The sequence below is a fragment of the Podarcis filfolensis genome (genome assembly GCF_964270895.1).
Source record: "Podarcis filfolensis genome assembly, chromosome: 3".
NCBI lineage: Eukaryota > Metazoa > Chordata > Lepidosauria > Squamata > Lacertidae > Podarcis > Podarcis filfolensis.
This window is the reverse complement of record NC_139606.1, coordinates 79,911,284-79,927,786: the sequence shown is the minus strand read 5'-3', so window position 1 is coordinate 79,927,786 and position 16,503 is coordinate 79,911,284. Positions and strand designations below refer to the sequence as shown.

The window sequence follows — 16,503 nt, the reverse complement described above, 5'->3', positions numbered from 1 at the left end:
TTCAGTTGCTGGGATACTCTTTTCCTCTCACTTCCCTTGTTTGGTCTGGTATAGTGAAGGGAAAACGAATGATTTCAGGGTCATGAAGCCATGCATAAAAATGTCATGTGAGATCAAATCACTCCAGAGTGATTGTAAAAAAATAAAATAATACAATTAGTATGGAATCCAACTTCCCCTCCTAGTATAAAGAAAGAAAAAAGGACACAACCGGACTATTAGTTTGAAAGTCAGATATAATTAGCCAATTACTGTAATACACAAGCTCAATTGATGACTTCATGGTAAGAAGGTCAGCTGATGACTTATGACCCCACCAAAGCTATTCATTACTTATTTTATGTTTTATTTTAAAAAAGACTAGTAGTCTGCCAAGAGGTATTTTTCCCCCGAAACAATAAGTGAGTGCAAGAAAGTCAGACTAGGAGCTATGCTTTATTGTTATTTTCCTTTTTGTCAATCTGTGGAAAAATTAAACAACAGATATTCTTAGTCAATATTCTTTGACTAAAAGCTGGTTTGCACATGCATTTCCACCACTGCTTAGTGACCTGACAAGTATGGCCAGAAACCTTTTTCAAAAACCCATAATTTCTGCCTGTGGACAGAATAGGATTCACATTCGTGAAGAACACTTTCTTGCAAACCTCTGTACTTTCCTTAAAAACCTGTTCCTTGAGACTGGCAAACCTTTGGGGATGGTATGGCATAGGGTGTGGACACTGAAAGTGGAAGGAGGAATCGGCAGAAATTCCACCACCCTGCCCCCAATTTATTTGATTGGAGGAGCTATTTATTTATTTATTTACTTATTAATATCCCTCACTTCCTCCCAAAGGAGCCCAGGGCAGCAAGCAACAAGTGATAAAATAATAAAAACTTCTGAAAAACAATTCCAATACAGATGCAGACTGGGAAAGATATCAACTTAAGAGACTTGTTGAAATAAGCAGGTCTTCAGTAGTTGCTGAAACAGCAAGAGACAGTGTCCATCTAATACTAAAGGGCATCCTAAAAGCCTGATTCCTACATTGTGTGGAATGCACCCCCAGATAAGATGGTACCTGCAAGAGGGTCTCACCTTCAGAGCACAGTAAACATTTGAGTATATAGGGGGCAAGATGATCTTTCAGGTGTCCTGGTCCCATACAGTACAGGATTTTAGACACCAAAACCAGTACCTTGAACTTATGCTGGTAGCTATTTGGCAGCCAGTGCGGTTGTTACAACAGTGGGGCAATGTGTTAGCAATCTCCTGACCCACTGTACAGTCAAGCTACTGCATTTTGCGCCAGCTGCAGCTTCTGAACCAACCTCACGGGCACCATCACGCTGAAGTAGCCTGGAGGTTACCAGCACATGGGTGACGGTGGTTGGACTGTCCAGGTTCACAACAGATGTTATTTAAACCATTACAGCTAATTTTAATATATGATTTACAAGAAACAAAAACAAAATTAAACTCTAACCACTTAAAACTATATTTTGGTCAGTGCCTCTATAAATGTTTGCCGGGGTGGGGACACAACACACACACTCCTTACTTGCTTCATAAATATGAACAATTTCTTAAGAAGAACAGCAGTCGCTAAAGAGCCAGGGGGGAAAGATAATGAAATGGTTTATGAAATTCTGGCAATCAACAGAAGAATGTAGCTATATATTACTATTTTTAACTTCCAGTCATCTTAAGTTACAAAGCGATTTACAATCATATGCCGTTTACACTCCTAGCAGCCCTGGGAGGAAACCACTGTGAGGATTTCCGCTTTTCCACAATCTTCACCATAGGCTGCAGGAGCATGTGAGTGGACTCTCTGAAGGGCAGCAAAACTAAGCGAGTCCCTTGTGGGGGTAATACAAAAAAACACTCAGTGCCACACTCTTCTGATCATTCCCTCAGTGCAAACATTTCTGCTTGACAGATAGAAAGACCTCCCCTCTCATCCCGCCCCACCCTCCCTGTCCTCCCTGTCTAGACTATTTGGGGTGAGGCACAGGGAGCACAGAGGAGGGAGTCCCATTGCACCAGTCAAAATCCCTGTGCTGGTTCTGCAAGCACAGAGGGTTAATGGAATCCAGCCGAGGGGGTCTCGTTACTTCCCTGCCATGCTGATTGTTGAATTACCAATTGTGCATTGGTCCTCAAATAAATGTTGTAGCCAAGACCCAGTGTCCATCTCTTTCTTGTGGACTGCAAATACCCACACGTGCCCTTCACAACTGATGCAACAGTACATGTATATTTTGTGCTTGGGTGTCTGTACCTAAATATACATGCAAGAAGCTGACATCAGTTTTTGTTTTATTCCTTTTTTTATAATCCTACCTCTGCAAGCTGTATTTGAAGTACAACAATGGCCCCAGTAGGCTGTTACGATAAATCTACTTTGCTTCACAAACACATAGCAAGTCCTGGAAATTTCTGCATGCACTGAGTATATTAGGATGGCAAATAATTTTCATGATGATTCCTTTGCTGATGTTCCTCCTACTTGTTTGCAAAAAGAAACAGGGGAGGGGGGAACTGGGTGTGTGGGTTTAGCAACACATCCTTACACTCCAGGGATCTAGGGCTGTAAAAAGATTTTTTCCACTGACTTCAATAAGCCTTTGTTTTCCTGGAAACGGTGCATTAAAAACTGGGAGTTACTGTTTAAGTATGTTAGAAAGAGCAACAATATGTGTATTACATTAAAGGAATATTAAAGAGACAATATAAAGGATCTTTGTTTTTCTAGCACGAACGGTTGTCAGTAAATTCAGTGACAAATACATAAAAGTGAATAAAGTTTTTAATTTATATGTACTGCATCCTAAAACTGCAAATTCCTTTAGCATCTTTGTCTTCTTGATCATATTTGATTACAGTTATTTCCAAGTCGCAGATAAATAACTAAAGCTGAAAAATAGTGACACCCCTGTCACAGGTGTGACTAGAAAGTGTATAGATGTGCCTGCATACCACATTTGTCTTCTACATAACTGAGAACCGTGCATGAAGCAGGGGTCCCGACTGTGAGTATGCTGACAGACATAGAGCAGGGTAAAATCAAAATGGTGCCCCAAGACTTTTTGACTATCACAGAATTATAGAGTTAGAAGGGACCCTAAGGATCATCTTGTCCAACTCCCTATATGCAGCTGTCCCATATGGGGATTGAACCTGCAACCTGATGCTATCATCAACACGCTCGAACTAAGAACACATCAGACCCAGCTGGCATGGCCAATGGGTCAGAGGTGAAAGAAACTGTAGTCTAACAACTTTCAGCTAATGATCAAGGTTTAATGGACTTGTAGTCCAACAACTTATGGAGGGCACCAAGTTGACTATCCCTGATGTGGAGTCACCACTGGTTGCATGCAGACCAGAGTGGGACAGCTGTGCAAATAATAATAATAATAATAATAATAATAATAATAATAATAATATATTTCTACCCCACCCATCTGGCTGGGTTTACTCAGCCAATCCTTTCCTCTTCAAACATATACTGCCCTACACCGTACCAAATGGCAGGACCAGAATTTTATCACCTGCTAACTGATACAGATGAAGCTGCTGCTAACGGGACATCCACAGGGGCCACTTCAAAAATAGGCAGCTGGGAACTATTTACCATGAACTTGAACTACACCCTTTGCATCTTGCTGACAAGAAGTGTCCTTCTCAATATGCAAGCCTGCCTCCAAGTTCAGCATCCCATTATGATGCCAAGGTTTCCTCTTATCTGAGAGGCAGAGAATCAGAAGGAAAAATAAGATCAGGCTTCAAAGCAGTCAACCATTTCTGGCAGGCTGTCTAGACTATCTAACTGAAAGCTAATTTACAAAGGGGAGATGCCCACGTCGGGGAGCCATTAAGTCTAGCCAGGGCTACAGCTCTTGTTCCTGGGCATCAGCCTGACAAACGATGATGCAGAGGGCAATGAACCCACTCCTGGAACTGCAATGCTCTTTATCCAATGAGATTATTTTTTATTCCTGGTCCCGTTAGCTCAGCATTTCTCAGATGTAGCCTGTAGCATGATTTTGTACAGCAAATGTATTTTGTGGTTTTATACTGTAAATTGCCCTGTGGTCTTTGGATTCAGGGTGGCATAATAGTAGTAGCAGTAGTAACAGTACCAACAACAACAAACAATAACAACAACGATACAAAAGCCTCAGGTTAGGCTTAGTGATGTTTTGTTAAATGCACATCAGCATTCTTCTTTATGGGGGAAGCTAATACTGAGAGGGGGTTAATTAGGACGGTCAGCCATGATCTCCACAAAAATCCCTACCACCACAACAATTATCATTAGGGGAAAAGCTCCTGTTGTTGACTGTGGCCAGGGAGGGGATAGTTAAGGTTCCCCAGTGTTACGCTATGGAACTTGAAAGTTACCCAGACACACTGTTACCACTTGAACGGAGAAAAAGTGAACAAAAAATTATTACATGTGCACAGGATCAACACCTTTGGGGGCAGCTTAATTCCTAGCATGCTTTTAACAGCTTCATGGCATGCTGAAATTTCACAACTACAGCTTTCCACAGCAGGGATGTTACATTTCTTCCTGTCAAAGAGTTCTGCCCGAGGGGAGGGGGTAAGCATACCACCATGCAAGCCTGCAAACCTATCCATATTTACCTGGCACTTTGTACCACTGAACACCTTTAGGGTGAGGCTGTTTAACTGTTACGTCATATTAATACATCTACTTTATAGCTTCAGCAATTTCATTCCCTTCCCAACATAATAGATCCTATAATTATACCATGCTCTCCAAAAGATACATAACAAACATATCTAGACACTAATTAATGAATTCTGCAGATATTTTGAACAGTGTGACCCATCTTTTTTTCTTTTTCTTTTTTACTGCCAATAAGACATCAGCAGTTCACAAATCTTCTCACAATAAAATTGCCCACGTATCTCATGCAGGATTATACTTCATTATCAACCATGCAAATGCCAGGGTATTCATCTTGGAAACCCCTACTCTGATTATTACTTACATGAGCCTTTTTCTACTATCATGTTCCTCCAATTTGCATCAACATAATTATTACAACCAGGATTTCTCTCCATTATTACTACTGCTACAACCAGGATTTCTAATACGGAAGAGTGCCTCTGAACTTTCAACTTCTATACCATTATAAATGAGTCTCAACCGTCCATGTTTATTAACCTTCCAGCCATAAAGCAATACCCTGTTCTGGCTTTTTCAGGACAAGTAGGCCTGTTGAAGCACATGGTCCTTTGGCATGATTTGCAGTGTTAATTTTCTGAACCACAGGATGGTTATCAGAGATAAAGGCTGTAGAAATACGGCTGTATGTTATGAGTGATTGGGGAGGAGGGGGCTGACTTCCTGTTTTTACAAATGAGGTAAATTACGGCTTGTTCAATAATATGATTGCATTGATACAACTTCTTAATATGTATTACTCAAATCCACAAAGTATTCTAGAGATATTATTGGGGGGGTGTCCTTTCTAACGCTACTTACTTGATAGGGATACAGAGTAACGCCATTTGTTCTCGACAAGGACCAGGTGCCGTCTAGGTACTGATGAGCCTGGATAGCCACAGAATTCAGGATGTTACCATTGCTGGGGCTGGTGGCCATCTGTACACTGACCTTTGCCTGATGTCCCAAGGAACCATTTTTCTTCTCTATCCCATTAACGATCCCTATGTTGTTCTGTTTCCCGCTGAGTTTGTTAGGCAGAAAGCCAGCATAATTGGATGTAGCATAAGGAGCAGACATGTAGGCCCAGTCCCTGGGCTGCAGGCTGCCCATATGTCGTGAGCCCACCAAGGTGGGGATGTTGGGGAGAGGAGGAGGGGAGCCAGGAGAAGCATCGCAATGTTCAGTGTTGGCAGCCTGTTCGAGGGTCAGCACCATCTGAATCGCTTCCTGCTTCAGCTGGTTCAGGTGAGTGGCACAAACGTCGCACCGGTTGTCTCTTTCGTTCCATGCCTTCCGGGTGGTGTTGGGCACCTGCAGCTTGTCATGAATTGCAGAAGAGAAAGCCGGGTCCTAACAATAAGAGAGAATGAGGAGAGAAGTAGACAATTAAAATTGGATGATAGGGGAAAAATTAAATCCAAATTCTACCACTGGTTGTTATTAATTCATTTTATTAACAAGTGAAAAAGAATTAGGATATAAAAATCCCCATGCTTCTGCCGGATCTTAATTAGCAGTCGTATTTTTGAATACCACTGAGACGTTCATTTGGGAGTTGACTCATGAAGATCTTTCCCATTTGCATTTTCAAACTGCACTAAAATTACCCATAAGATTACTTCAACTTCACACACAAAAAAGAAATTATTTATTCTGAGCAGGGATTGGGAATCGGAGGTCCTCCAGATGTTATTGGGCTTCAGTTCATATCATCCCTAACCATTGGTCAAGTTGGCTGGCTTCCAACAACAACTGGAGAGGTACTTTGATCATTAGTTGTGTCCACTGATCAAACCAAGCATACAATGCTGCCCATTAAGAGTCTTTTAATATTGAATTTCATGATATGGTGCAAACTTAACGGGCTTCTTCAGAAAGAAGAGTAGTATATCAATCAATCAATCAATCAATCAAATTATCCATTATTTACCTTTTTAAGAAATCCATTTTCTACCACCAAAATAATCAAGTACAGTGGTACCTCAGGTTACAGACACTTCAGGTTACAGACTCCGCTAACCCAGAAATAGTACCTCGCATTAAGAACTTTGCTTCAGCATGAGAACAGAAATTGAGAGGCGGCAGCACGGCAGCAGCAGGAGGCCCCAGTAGCTAAAGTGGTACCTCAGGTTAAGAAAAGTTTCAGGTTAAGAACGGACCTCCGGAACGAATTCAGTTCTTAACCCGTGGTACCACTGTATTGCTGGCAATACTAGATAATCAAGACTGCCCTTGGATAGGGCAGTCTAGCCAGACTAGCCAGAAAACAAACAAAAAACTGGCTTCCATCTCATGGCCCATTTTTCTTTATGGAAGCTATGTGAGTGATCATCCTAAAGGAGACCCAAATCTTAGCCTTCAAAATATCTAGTCCACCACCTGCTCTACAGTAGGATTTTGCATACATGAAACCTTGTATACTTTGCACAATGAACCCCATCACACAGGGTCCTGCACACACAATTAACTCTACCAGATAAATATGTTACAGATAGGTAGCCGTGTTGGTCTGCCATAGTCAAAACAAAAAAAAAAATTCTTCCAGTAGCACCTTAAAGACCAACTAAGTTAGTTCTTGGTATGAGCTTTCGTGTGCATGCACACTTCTTCAGATACACTGAAGATAAATATGTGACAAACAGAGCAGGAATGCAAGAACTACCAGTAGAAGTACAAATCAAGACACAATATAGTGAGACAAAGGCTGCATTCTGACATCATGCTTACCCATAGTTTAGTGTGATAACAATGAGACTAGGTGAACCTTGGGCTCACATGCTTCTTCCCACCCCGTCCCTCCTCCATCTTGTCAGTGAGGAGAGCAGAAGCTTAGGTTTCTGGAGTCAGTAAATCACAGTTTAGCATTACACCAAAACCCTAAACTGTGATGTGAAAGGATTCTGACAAACGCTTGCATTCTCTGATGACTCAGCAGCTAAGCTGACAAAACAGTTGAGGGTTGAAAGCTAAAGTGTTTGCAGCATCTAAGAGCATTCTCTCTGGGTCTCAGTAGGCAGGAGACGGAGGGGGTGTGCAGGAGCAACTGAGGAGAAGTGCAGACAAGAGGTCAAAGATGGATTAGAGACCAAGGAGAGAGAGATCTACAACACGAGGAGATGGAAGGAAAAGAGGAGAGCTACCGAAAGAATTTGGGCTGCCTCAGCAGATAACTCTGTGCGTATAAAACAAAACAGAGTGGAGTCCTATGATGAAAGTGGGCAATGGAACGTTTTGAGTATGTTCTCCACCATGAAGAGCTATGAGTACAAAAGACCTGCTGAGGTTCTGAAGACTCCTAGACCCAGAGGCAGTGATGGAGCTAGCATGTGGCTCATCTTAATGATGGTTTATTGAAAGAAGTCAGCTTCACTAAACATAGTTTGAAATTGGCTTGTTTCAAACAAACCATAGTCAAGTGCTGGCTGGGGCTGATGGGTGTTTTAGTCCAAAAAATGCAGAAGGCACCAGGTTGGGGAAGGTTGCTATCACATTTCCATGAAAGCTACGTATCTCTACACCATCTCAAGAAGAGCTTATGCCTTTTGGCTGTTGCTTTAAGACACTTAAGAAAATGTTTGTCTTTTAAGAATATCAGCCTGTTTGTTGAATGAGACCACAACCAATCCAGTGCAGTATTGTGTTTTCAACAGCAACCAGACAGATGCTTCTGGAAACTTCTGAATAAGGCATGACGGTGGTGGTCACTTCCTGTAGTTCTCCCAGGAAACCTCTATATTTTTGATAAATGTGATTTTCCTAGAGGAATGAAGAGACAGGACCCTGAACCAACAGCCAAAGCAAACAGATTCCACAATGCTAGTGCTTGTTTGCTGGGAGGAAAATGTGCAGCGGGTCTTAGGAAGGAGGGGGAGAGAGGATTCACTGTTGGGAGGCTGTATTAATTACACTACATCTCTATTATATGCTAAACCATTTTTATTTTCACTGTTTAAATACCGTGAACAGCTACTCAGCATGCTGTGATTAATTGATTAATAAATCATGATACCTCTTTATGCAAAGTGGCTGAAGTGAAGTTCTGTCAACAGATGCCCAAGAGGGGCATCCCTAGGAAATGATGGGGGAAGCACTGGTGGGGACTGAAACGCATCAAGTCACAGGCTGGCTAATTCAGTTCAGAAAATGCCTCAGCAGCCTACTGTTCAACACCATCATGCATCGCTTCAAAGAAATATCACAGTCCAACCTATGGGTAGCCTCCAATAAAACTATATAGCACAGGTGAACAAGCTCATTCATGCACAGGCACAAGGATCTGAAACATCTGTATTGATGCAGAACTGATAATATACCCTGTAAAGGTAAAGGTAAAGGACCCCTAGACAGTTAAGTCCAGTCAAAGGCGACTATGGGGTGTGGCACTCATCTTGCTTCAGGCCGAGGGAGCCATCGTTTGTCCACAGGCAGCTTTCCAGGTCATGTGGCCAGCATGACTAAACCGCTTCTGGCACAATGGGACGGAAATGCCGGTTACCTTCCCACCTCAGCAGTACCTATTTATCTACTTGCACTGCCTGAAAAAGCATATCCACTCCCATCATTCAGCCTAGATGTGGAGGTCCAGCTCTGAGGGGCTTTTGGTGGTTCCCTCATTGTGAGAAGTGAGGTTACAGGGAACCAGGAAGAGGGCCTTTTCGGTAGTGGCACCCAACCTGTGAAATGCCTTCTCAGCAGATGTCAGACAGATAAACAACTACGCTTTCTTATTACTATTACTACTACTTCAGAGTTACATACCTAATCTGTCCAGTAACACTGATAAGGAAATCACCAGATTCAGCATCTCGGGAATCAGCTCCTTCCTCACTAATGGAACTACATTCCTTAGCATCCTTGGTACACAATACAGATAAGGGTTCCGCCCTACCAGTTCCAGTGTGCACCAGCCACTGCTGGTTCCCAATATAAATAAGAGGTACATCGTGTTTTCAGTCCATTCATACACATGCTCAGAAAGACACAGAGGAGCTCTGAGCTTTTCTCCACGGCACCCCAAGGAGGTTGCCTAGCATTGCAGTAAGACTAAGACCCTGCCTTCTGTATAATTTGTTTTCTACCTGCTTGATTGGTCAGGGCTGTCAAACCTCTGCCAGTTCTCCTGCTTCAGCTCCTGAATACAACAGGCCCGGTGTTGTTCTTTGAAACTTAACCACTCTCTGGCAAAGGGCTTCACTTGGGAGTAGGTACATCTTATATTCATCTCCAAACACGGTTCAGCATGAAAGATCCCAGACACTATTATAAATAAATCTTAGGAAAGGAAAGCTTTTTCTGAAGTATGCCCAGCATCTACAAACTGTAGCAGTTTCGGCAAGGGCTGCACACTAGCAACCTTAGCTGTGTATCAATATTGAAACAAACCTCATTTCCTTCTCAGATGTCATCTAGCAGCACATATCTTGGTAGATGACCTCCAGAGGGTACAAGGAGCCTTACATCTGCAACACCAAGCCAGGCAAGTGCATAACATCTAATGCACCCTGACAATGCAATTATAGTTGGCACCACCAGCAGTGGATAGCAGCTGCCCCAGATACAGTCAAGGAGCCTGACAGACCTCCACACACATTTCCAACACAATATGTGCATATAGATCTTCTCAAGCCCTCATTTCACTAATCATGGGCGTAAGTTACGTAAGTCTCCTGCCACTCTTGAAAGATAAGCAGTGAAGTCATATGAAAAACCACCCTTCAGGAAGAGAACAGCAGGGAGAGTATAGGCCCAGCTTCATAAACATATCTAAAGCGATCCTATGATCTGGATCACCAGTTGTCAAACTCCCCATTTACGCGGGGGTTATGTTATGAGGCACTGTGCGTTTAAGTGAAATGGCGTATATTGGGAACACCATTGAATAAACCTGCAAACACCACAATTGCTCCCTCCAAATCTCCTTGCTCAAAGTCCAAATCTCCACAGGCCTCAAAGGTCGGCGCAAGACCTCCTAGAATTGTACTTGCAAAGGCTCATGGGTTTGCTAGACGTTGTTTTTGCACCATCTTTGCTGTTTTGTGCTCTTTTAGGGCTGTTTTGTCCCCTTTTGGTGCCACTTCCGGGTTCACGGTGATTCGAGCATTTGCAGTTGTGCATGCCTTGAACGCACAGAAATGGGGAGTTTCCTGTACTCCCCATTTGAAGTTTTCAGAATGTAATGAGTGATCTGCGTCTTGTTGAGGAAACAAGAGTTCCCTTCATGAACATTACAAAATCAGCTTCAAGTTAGCCTGACCATTACTGATAAAAAACAGTTTTCAAAGAAACAAAACTCAGGCTACAAATGAGATACGGTGAACATTAATCAGAATGGGATAGCATACAAGGGTCTCCTGAAAACATGGCTTCTGGGAGTGGACAGAAGCGGAAAAAATAGTGTATAAGAAAACTCAAACTTTATCCTTGGCAGAAATGTTAAGAGATCATGCCAGGAAAAGTTACTGAAACTGGAATGGGCATCATATATTACAGACGGTATGGAGGAAGTTAGATCACTATTATGTGCATCAAAGCTCCAGAAACAGATTGCTGGAATAGCATAACTGCTATGTTTTGGCATCAGTACACTTTCTGTATGAGTTCCAGGGGGCATGTTGGTGGGCTTAATGAGCAGCAAGTTATTAGTCCCACAGGTGTGTATAAAACAGGCATAAGGACTTGAAGCTATGTACAGTTTGGGTTCCATAGCATACGCAACAGGAGGATGCTAAGTTATGCACACTATTTGAGCTTCTTAGGCTTTAAAACTCAGCAGGAAATGTAACAGAAATAGGTCTGCTTGTGAGACTTCATGTCGACTTGAAAAGTCCACAGCATTTTGGCATCCATTTCCAAAGTGCCAGCTGGGGAGAGGAGCTCAAAACCGAGATAATTATTCAAGGTTATAACCATATGCTTCTTTCAAACAAAAGGAGATTTGATTCAGTTTCAAACAAAAAGTTGAGAAGGAAGCGACTGAAAGTGAATTTAACCATTCAGTGCAACATAAGCTCAGAATCATGAGTATAAGCTAGAACCATAAGAAAAAGATGGAATTCCAGAATGAATAGGAGTCGCAAAAACAATTGTACTGCAAATGTCTAAGTTAAAAAGGGTTAAGCAGGTGGTGAGCTATATATTGTCCATACAGCTAGGATATGCGAAACATGCCAGCCCTACTGCTGCCTTCTTCTTCTTTTCCTTACCCCATTTGCTTGTGTCATCCACCTGCTGCGTCTTATCACTGAATGAGACTGAAGCCCTTTTCCATTCATTTTGCCCAGCATATAGTAAAATGGAGAGCTGATCCTTGCCAGGGGTTTTAGGTAGGGTGTCCTCTTTTACAGTAACTAGAATTAAGAAATGCATCTATGAAAGCGGGGGATAAAACACATGTATATAATATCTGCATCTGATAATCTAGAGATGCAAATTTAGAATTACTATAATTTAATAGAAATCAATGCATTTCACAGTGGGGAAGAATGTGATCAAATGAACATTGCCTGCACAGTTTGCCGTCCAGGTGTTAAACATTGATGGGCACTTGAAAGGCCCCTGAAATTTCTTCTTATGCTTCCTGACCTTTAAGCCAGACTTGAAACAGGCAGTCCTTCAAATACAGGGCTATCCCCTGATAACCCTCCAGAGAGAGGACCAACCTCTGTGACATAGTACAAATGGCCACTGTAATTTTAGGCATTCTTTCAGTATGTAGAGTCTACATTGTAGACCACCCTAACTCTCCTTGCCACTGTGACTGCAGTATACTAACAATATGCTGGGGTGAACCGTGCAGCAGTTCACCCAACAGGTCTAAGCTGCAGCAATAGCCTCCCAGCAGCAGCACGGCTGTCACTCAACCAAAGTGGGAGGGGGAGAGGCAAAGGGGTGGTGAGGTCAGGGTTGCACGCTGGCACCAGCAGAGCCAATCTGCTGCTCCCACCGGTGCACCCAGACAGCCCTGACCTCACCACCTTGCCTCCACCTTGCTTCTCCCCTTCCTCCTAATGGCGTAGCATGGGGGGGCAGAGGGTGGTGGCCCCGGACACAAAATTCTGAGCAGGGAGCAACCAAGCAAAGTGATGCCCACCCGTGCCCTGCTCCTGGGCTGGCCAATGAGTTTGAGCTGGCTCACCCTTCCCTCCACGCACAGTGCCACCCCAGCTGCCGCAACACTTGCCCTGCCCCAGGCACCAGCAACTTACGCTATGCAACTGCTTCCCCCTTCAGGTGAGTTGCAGCAGTGCTGCCACCAGGAAGCTATTGCTGCAGCTTCAACCCATTGGGCTTCCAACATACTTCTAGGAAGCTGCACAGAATAAGCAGTGGGAGTGGCAAGGAGAGTTAGGGTGCCCAAGCAGGGGCAACCAATGGGGTGTCCCCCAGAAGGAATGCAACTCTCATCAGCCCAAGAAATGTGGCCAATAGTCAGGGTAGGCAAGAAGTTGTACTCCCAACATCTGGAGAGTACCACTTTGTCTCCTCCTGCCCTATAGATTCATATGCCCCTGCAAATTGTCAAGCCATAATTTGCTGGACTATTGATCTTCAATGTAGTCACTGTCCTGGCTTTGCATTGTTGGCTTTTACTGATGGTTTATTCAATATGTTTCCCTGCTTCCTGTATTTTATTTTATGTTTTAAGTGTTTTATAGTGGTGGGTTTTTTTAAAATCTGATTTCAGCTTTGAAATCTTTGAATGGAAAAGTGGCCTAGAAAGACATATGTATGTAAATAAATACAATATACTGGTAGGCAACTGAATAAGTGAAAAGTAAGACAATGGATGGTATATATTTTAAAGCATAGCTGAGCCATGGAAATTAACTCCCACTTGGAGTCGTGCTGTGTAGGGGCTCATCTCCTTCAACAGAGAAGGTACCAAGGACCTGTGTTAGGTGATCAATCAGTCATACCAAGCGCTGGGAAAGGTGGAAGAAGAACAGAGATCAAGGGCTTCACATCTTTGCCCTGACAGAAATGTAACTTCCAGACCTTCACTTGCAGCAGGGGGTAAGAAAACTAATTAAGAAACACTGATGGGAACTGATGCAGTTTCTCTGATAGAAGCCACAAGGGCCGTTTTCTTTTTACCATTCTAAGGAATTTTGTTTTGTGCCTCTAGCTTGCTAGCACAGAAGCTACTTTGTTTAAGCAATGCCTTTGCCATATTTTCAGAGGACAGGGTAGAAAAATTAACAGCTTTATTTCTTGATTGTGGTGGTGGAAACCGTGTGTATTCTGAGTGCACGTACATTCCATACATCTAGGCCAACTTCCAGATGATGTTGTTTCTTAACCTAAGGACACACACTCTTCTCTAAAACTAGATTAACTGCCACGGAAACTTGCCACCTTTGCAAGTCTTTGGCTCTGACTGCTGAAAAAACTGGTGCTCCCAACTGTTAAACTGACACCGTTTCTGTTGAAATAACAGAATGCTCGAATAAACTGAAATCTGTGGGAGTCCTGAGCAAACAGAGCCTGTGGTTTTAACGCGGTGAATACAAATGAGAAAACTGCTACCAGCAACAGTTACAAATTACCTTTCTTCCCAAGCAAAAAGCTGGAAAGGTGACTAAATATTCTCAAATTTTGCAGTTCGGGTTTGCTTCACCCAACACAAAAAGCTACGCTGATGTCATGATACCTTTTGTCTTACAGGGCACCACGAAACTCACACAAACAGGATCATTGCAGCTATCATATAATAAATATCTTGCTTGCTTAAAATTTGTGTCATGTGCCAGCTATTCTCTTACATACAATTTCAGATCTGTTTTTGCTAGCGAGTGAAACCTCAGAACGGGGCTGAAGCCAATCACAGCTCCTCACAAGTGCCTCTTCATGATACATGTGTATTGAAAATATGCATTTTGTCACATTCAAACATTACATTCTTAGATGTAAAAAGTAATATGTGGAATGTCCAATAGACAGGGCCATTTTTCATCAAATTCAAGCAGTATCTATTAGGAAGAAAGTCTGCTTACCTTGAGCTTGTCACATAATCTGGTTATACAAATCTCTCTCCCCGCCCCCCCCCATTTTGCAACAGGAAAGGGGAGAAAGTTCTGTTTTGTTTTTTAAATGGTCTGTTTTTTAAATGGTCTTCCCTTATCTGAGTTTCAAATAGCATAAACTACTATCACATTTGCCTTGGATTCATCTCCAATTGATTCACTTTCACCTATTTTGCTGATTTAGAACCCCACTCAGCCCCCAGATCAGAAGAGAAGGTTGAGTTTGGTGTCATTAATAAACTGATGATACTACCCAGAATTCCATCTAGATGTTAAATAGCAAGGGTGATATAATTAAACTATGTGGTACACCACAGGGTAATTGACATATTCTCATTATAGTTAGAATATTAAATGCAGTGCATTGAGGAGAAAATAAATTAGGTTTCTTGCTTGCTTAAGGCTTGTTCTAAGGATGTGACAACTGCACACATCTGGCCTCCAGGTGTTTGCATTATTGTTTCAAAAGTGAAATCTAACTGTAGCTAGATTTCTAACTGAGCTGGGGGGAAATAAAAGGTTGTCAAGGAAGAAGCATGGAGTACAGCCATACAGTTATATCTCATGCCCATATTCTGATATAGAGAGTCCATGAGATTCACTGGATAGAAATATAGCCAACACCTCTTTAGGGAAGTTTTTAATGACTGATGTTTTAATGTATTTTGTTGGAAGCCACCCAGAGTGGCTGGGGAAACCCAGCCAGATGGGTATGTATGTATGTATGTGTATGTATGTATGTATGTATGTATGTATAAATAAATTACAGACTGCCACGCACACAATGGGACTACCCCCTCCTCTCCTCTCCTCCTCCATTTATCATCAACGTCTCTTCTCCACCCTCTGTAAAACATTCTGAGGGTGCACAAGGGGGTTACAAAAAGAAGGAGAGGAGGGAGAAGTCCCACTGTGCAAGTGAAGATCTGTTGCACAAGCAGAACAGCAGTGTTGGGTATGGTCCTTACATGGAAGCCAAAACTTCCCAAATTCCCCATGCTCATGAAAATCAGTGAGTGACCTTGGGCAAATAACTCTCTCTCTCTCAGCCTAACCTCTCAAGATCACCCAGAGAATAAAATTTTAGCTATCATGGATGTGGAGGCCCTTTAAACCTGTATATTCAACTAACATGGACTACAAGCTACCAGAAATATCATCCCTGGTGATACACACTACACATCTAGTTACCAACCTCTGCCACTCTGTATTTACTCTCAATTACTTCCAGTTTGGAAAGATCAATAGCACTGTAATTGGTGTTTGCATAGTTCCATGTGCCAATGTTTTCATGGCTGACTTAGAACAATGTTCTTAGCTCTTGCCTCCAAAATCTCCCCTCTGCCTGAGATACAATATCATCTGAACCCATGAGCAGGAAGCACTTGAGAAATTCTACCAGGACCTCTAGACCAATCCACACAGCAGGTCCACTTCCTGGATACCATTGTGCAATAATGGACATATAAGCATTATTTTATGTCAGAAACGTACTGATTGCTTCACATACTGATGTGCTTTGAGTTTCAACTGAGAACACTCCAAAAAACAACAACACCACTTTCTACAACCAAGCACTGCAATGCAAACACATTTGTATGGACGGAGACTCAAGATGCGTAGATTTTCATCAGGCATTTCTTTGACTACAATATCCACCCAGTGAAATGAATAACAGGTCAAGAGAGACAGGCTAGTACTCAAGAATAATCTACTACGGAACAGATCTTGATGAGAAACTGACAAACACACTTTGTTGCCACCTACTAACTCCCCGCTATCATCAGTGA

The 16,503-nt window shown here is 42.5% G+C and overlaps 1 protein-coding gene across 4 annotated transcripts in view; it reads right to left on the bottom strand.

The window, feature by feature from the left end:
* Nucleotides 1–16,503, bottom strand: part of KIF26B (kinesin family member 26B) — a 266,992-nt gene that overhangs the window by 172,667 nt on the left and 77,822 nt on the right. For 3 of the 4 annotated variants that reach the window (XM_083604169.1, XM_083604172.1, XM_083604171.1), the window contains one exon: nt 5,508–6,041. In XM_083604169.1, the coding sequence (XP_083460295.1) occupies nt 5,508–6,041 (534 nt within the window). The remainder of the gene's footprint in view (nt 1–5,507; nt 6,042–16,503) is intronic. The other variant, XM_083604170.1, reaches the window with a different exon arrangement.